This window comes from Cyphomyrmex costatus, unplaced genomic scaffold (genome assembly GCF_001594065.2).
Source record: "Cyphomyrmex costatus isolate MS0001 unplaced genomic scaffold, Ccosl1.0 scaffold70, whole genome shotgun sequence".
NCBI classification, from domain to species: domain Eukaryota; kingdom Metazoa; phylum Arthropoda; class Insecta; order Hymenoptera; family Formicidae; genus Cyphomyrmex; species Cyphomyrmex costatus.
This window is the reverse complement of record NW_017280267.1, coordinates 1989859-1995858: the sequence shown is the minus strand read 5'-3', so window position 1 is coordinate 1995858 and position 6000 is coordinate 1989859. Positions and strand designations below refer to the sequence as shown.

Below are 6000 nucleotides of genomic sequence, written 5' to 3'. Positions count from 1 at the left end.
AAATGCTTCGAAACTTTTGATTGTTCAATCGGAAGAAAAAATTGTATTAATATTGATCAATGGAAAAATGCTTCGAAGCATTTAAGGCTGCAGCACAGACTTTATCATACGTGTAGTTCATAAGCGAATCAACCAATCAAAATAATTCTTCCCTTCCTTTCTTTTCACGGAAAAGAATCATTTTAATCAATTAAGGATGCTTTCACATGCAGCGTAACTTGCGTAAGCGTAACTTGCGTCAATCAAATCGTATCAAATTGTATCAGCTACTACGCCTTATTCTAATTGAGACAATTTTATTGGCTGACGCAAATCGTGAACTTTAACGATTAATCTTGATTTGCAGAGCAGAGCGACACTTTTTTTCTGCCAGATTCTTTTGTTTCATGCAAAAACGCATTAAATAAGCCTAATTTCATCAAAAAAAAAAAAAGAGAGGCGAGGAGGTAAAAGTAAACATTTCTCGAAAATACATTATAAGAATCGACTATAAACACCTGCTTTAATATAGGATTCACACTGCATCCGACTTTCGTCGTACGACGACTCTGCAACCAATCAAAAAACAGGATTTTGCTTCGTATAGATGATACAATTTCTCTGATTGGTTGTAGAGTCGTCGTACGACGAAAGTCGGATGCAGTGTGAATCCAGCATAATGTTTCGCGATTGTCTAGTTACATGAGTTTTGTTACGTGTAAACGGGACTTTAATGTTGCTTCACGTGGTCTCGTTTACGCGACCGGCGAGGCAGGGTTAGGTTGGACGCGTTTCACGATAGTGGTCTCGTGGATAATCGACTGAAATTTGTAAACTTTAGTTTTATTGTCCATAATTATAATTTAAAAACTTCGAGAGAATGGATGCTTTGGCGACGGGAAACTTGACAGGTTCGCAGCGGGACGAGCTGATGCAACAAGTGAAGCAGCAAATAGCAGTCGCTAATGCTCAGGAATTGCTCACGGTATCGTTATACATCTTTTTCCCATAGCGCACTTCAACTAACTGAAAGTTATACGGTTTTACATGTATTTGCAGAAAATGACGGAAAAATGCTTTAAAAAATGTATTAGCAAGCCGGGCACCTCGCTGGACAGCTCAGAACAAGTAAATTTTTCTACATCAAATTTAACCTTAAAAAATTGCTACAAAATCACCTGGATAATAAACTTCCTATTTATTAAGTCTCAGAATTTTCTAAAGACTATTGTTTTATTTACTAGAAAATTTTCATGAAAAATATTCTCCACTCTGCTACAATCGTTTTAAAATTTTACAAGATTACTTTAACTCATAGTTAATTTTGTTATGGTAATCCCTATTGAAAAAAAGCATGTCACAAAAGGTTTCTTTGCATTCAATATCTTTGTTTTCTTTCTTTTCAACACCCAAGTATGTATCTCGGTTTAAAAATTTTAAAGGATTTTAAGCAATCCAATTAGACTTATTGTTACATTATAAAATTATGTAATTAAACTCAGTAAATTATATAATGGATTGTTCTAAATTAGTACATAATTTTTTTTTAATCATAAAAAAAATCACAATATTAGAAGCAACATCATCCATCATATGATTTTATAATTATTAAATTTTGAAGACTTGTTAATAATAGAAATAGAAGAAAAAGGAAAATATCATGTGACTTCAAATTACACAATTTAAAAAATCACGTAATAAAGTTTGAATAATTCATTACGTGATTTACTTGTTTTAATTATAATACATAATTTTGTTATGCAACTGTGTGGCAGAATCTTTTTTAGTAAAGATCTGTTTGAATTAATTCCCCGTTTTCTGACTTCATTGATTCAATGATTTGTTTACAGAAATGTGTTGCAATGTGTATGGATCGATACATGGACTCATTTAATCTTGTATCAAAAACTTACAGCGAACGACTGCAAAGAGAACGCAATAGAATGTAAATACAGGAATTTTTTGAAATATATTGTTACTTGTTACATATACTGTAATTTAATTATGACACCATTGCAGTGTCACATACTGTCTGTTAGTTATATATTCTTTGTACATAGCCAGGTAAAAGGTACATTATCGCATTACTATATTTATAGTTCAAGGCATTTAATACGGTGCATTATTGTAAATAATGTATAATACTATTAAAATGCAGCATATAACGTGGTATCATTAAAAACGACGCTCTTATCTATTAAAATTTTTACATTTTCTTACGTAGTGACTATATACAAGTTAAATACCTTAAAGGGATCTTAAAATCGTCTGTGTTTTACTGATTACTTTTTAAATAAATTTTTTTAGATGCCTTTATATAGACTTAAAAATTCTTTTTCAGTTTTTTAAAATATAAATGATAATATAATTTAAACTAGTCAACTTTATGCTAAAAGTGAAAAGAAGTTAAAATTAAAATTTTTTATTGGCTTCTGGTATCAATTTATAACAATATTTGTTTTGTAAAAATTTTGTAGTTTATACATATATAATGAAATAAATATAAAATAATATAATAAACAAATATAAAGTACATATAATGAAATAAGTATAAAACAGAATTAGAAAATTTGTACATGCGTTGTAATGTAATAGTGTGTAATGGTCTATCAATGACATAAGTCATCCATAGATCCTACTGAATCGATAAAACAAATGATTTTAGGATCCCCTCTCCTGCCTGTCTGTTCTTTTTTGCAAAACTGATGTACATACTGTATGTTCGTTACATACAGGGTGTTTGAGAAGTAATAAAACGTTTTGTCGCACAGGGATAGAATGGACTAAACTGACAATGAGAAGAAAAGTCCTCAACCATTTCACAATAGTTAACGAGATATTAATTTATAAAAATATCCAAATTCATCCGGTCCACCGCCAAATGCAAGCGCGCGGCTTTAGTTCATTCTACCCCTACGCGATAAAACTTATTATTTCGCAAACACCCTGTATACTTAAAATAAAAGATGTATACTTCAGACCTTTCTTTTTAGTTATATATTGTTGGACACATATCAAGAGCCCTTTGTTTCGATAATTTAATGTTTTTTTGAACAATAATTTTTAGATTTAACTTATTGAAAGAATTATTGTTTAATAAATACATTGCTATGGATATTTAAGAGTAAATATAATCCAAAAATTAAAATTTATGGAATTCCCAAATTTTTTTTACACAATCTAGAATGTAATGGGAGTTTAACGAAAACGAAATAGAAAGTTTTAGCGCAATCCTCTACAATAAAGAACAAATCTCTCTATTAAGTTAAGGCTGCAAATTACACCAAGAGAACCGTAACGTACTGTACTTTTATAGAAATACGGAGTAATGGAAAAGAAAGTAGCGACAATTGCAAAAGAGAAAATTCTTTATAAAATAAATAACATATACACATGAATACATATATTATTACATTATATACTTGAAAATCATAAATAAGTAACATAGGTGTTTCGTAAAAAACCCACAATGCCACAGTACTTCTTTTTTTTTTTATTATTATTTGCATTCTTTATAATTATTTCATACACACTAAAAGGCACGGTATTAGCTACCAATGTTTCAACGTGGTTACAAAATAATTATCTGCAATCGTGTAAAGGAGTATCGTAAAGCAGATTGTTTTGTTATCAATGCCTCATTCATGAAGTTTTAAACTGTGAATTATGAATAACTACGATTATGGCTATCTAATCTTCTCTCTTGAAAATATCGAAACTGCCTCTCCATAAAATTTATGCACTTAAACACTGTATGTCACATATGTACATACATTTTTCATAATAAAATTGTTACTTGATTCAACACACAAGCAGCGTCGGATATGTTCCTTTCACGAAAGCTGCGTGAAACAATCGTATCAAAAAGAAGACATCATTTATTTCCCGGTAAATATATCCAAAAGCGTTACGAGCCAAATAGTTATACAATTATTATACCAAATAACAATACATCTCGACGAACGTTTTTTGAAGAGACAATCTATAGTTTTTACATATTTTTTTAAATATATCTATAATACAAACATGAGAAGAAAAAATCATATGACATATAACAAGCATGTGTAGTTCCAAAATTGCCGTCTTATTATCAAACGGGAATCGCCTGAGAAGAAATGTATCGTGCAATGCGATTAATCCCATTCAAAACGAATCTTTTCGAAAAATCCGAGTAAAACTTGTAGCCGCGGCGGATACAAAAGGACGCTCCTTAAATTATCGTCTTACAGTCTATGATGAGAGACATACTTATTTTGTAAACATGCGTGCTAATGGTAACGACGTAACAAAAATATCGGCCTTAGTGTGTAACACTGGAATGTATCTATCTCTCGTCTAGATTCTACAGAGCGTAGGAATGTTCAAATGCAGTCCTGAATCCTGTCGTCAAGATTGCCGTGTCAATAATAGAATGTAACCACGCTGATTGATCAGGAACACACCTGTTTTTTTTCTTTTATTTTCGGTTTTTTTTTTTGTAATTACACATCGGGATAAACGGCAGTTCGAACTAAGCGATTCCGTTATACGAACGTAGTGTTGAGACGAAGGGACTTAACATGCAAGGTGCCTTTTCAGGTTTGTATAAATTTTTTTTTGTCATACTATATGTTAATTACGTCTGATATATTAGATTGATACAAACATAATGCCGGTTTTTTTACTTTTCTGATCGGATTTGAATGACAAACAATTATAGATTGATCGAAAACTGTTGACTTCGATTAGTTCCAATGTGATCTCTTGAATGATTTTTAATTGATCCGCTTTAATAATTGCCTTCAAAGTCATCGTCAATGACTGCAGGTCGTCCCCACCTGTTTTGATTTTTTTCTCAAAACACTTGTTACGAATTTTCTGAAATTATACTATTCATTTATTTGTAGTTTCTTGGTTGAATGTTTCATTAATTTTTCAACCCGTTTCTATTATTTTAAAACCTAGTTTGAACCTAGTCTAATTGCTTTTTCCTATATCATATTTAATAATAATAATGATAATTGATCACAAATTTACATTGGCTAGAAAGCTGAGTAGAGAAAACTGAACGTAACAACTTTATAATTGTTGTAAAATTCTTCAATACGATTAGTTTTTGGTTCCTTTTATGTATCTAAATGTATATAACTAATGTATTATATATAACTAATCATATTGAAGAATTTTATAATAGTAAAGCTTCTTTTTCTGAACACAGTCATTGAAACCAAAATTACTAACACAATTAACAGAGCGAAATCTGTGCTTAAAAATGATACAACATTGACAAAATCGAACATATCCTTATGGAGAATAAAGCTCCAAAGTTTAAAATAATAAAAACCGACATTATTTTCGCATCAACCTAATATTATACGCGTTAAACATATGTATAATAGTACAAGGATTAGCTTGTAAAGATAAAATATAAATTTAGTGTATCTGTGAAAAATAAATCACAAAAGTTAATAAACTTGTCAATCGTCTAATTTAATTAATAAAAACTTTTATCATTAACTTTAGCGTTTTTATTCTTTTTCTGCAGAAAAAACATAACGATATTTCCTATTGCAATAAGACAGGTACTCGATTAAAATTTATAACATCTGTTTAAATTACTACGTAATTTGTTCCTTCCTCTCACACTACGCACATTGTTGCTATTAAAATAAATATTTATCTCGTAATACATTCATATTCAATTTGAATTCATATAATACAGGCAATGATGATAATAAATATATAAATATACAGTAAAAAATGCTGCAAGTATTTGAGCGCAGTATTTCTTTGACTCTTCGTCTGACATGTAACAAGTTTCTGTGTATGATGAGAATTACTATTCAATCTTGCTGGATTAAAGGTTACATGAGTGACGGAATTTCTTCGTTCGAACCAAACATAAATTTTAATGTTACACTGCAGTCTAGCCATTAATAAAAGTTCTTTTTGTAAAGCTGGCTGGCTATATATATATATTTTTTTACAAAAAGATTTTGATTTGTCAAGCATCTAGTTGATTCATCTTAAGTTGTACTTTTA

General features: G+C 30.1%; 1 protein-coding gene across 1 annotated transcript; it reads left to right on the top strand.

Annotated features, from left to right (window-relative positions):
* The first annotated feature begins 760 nt into the window (after positions 1-760).
* On the top strand, positions 761-2080 carry LOC108780394 (mitochondrial import inner membrane translocase subunit Tim13). The gene is made up of 3 exons (XM_018548081.1): positions 761-964; positions 1039-1107; positions 1830-2080. Exons 1-3 carry the CDS (start codon positions 860-862, stop codon positions 1926-1928), a joined length of 273 nt encoding a protein of 90 aa, XP_018403583.1. The 5' UTR covers positions 761-859; the 3' UTR covers positions 1929-2080.
* Positions 2081-6000: the final 3920 nt, after the last annotated feature.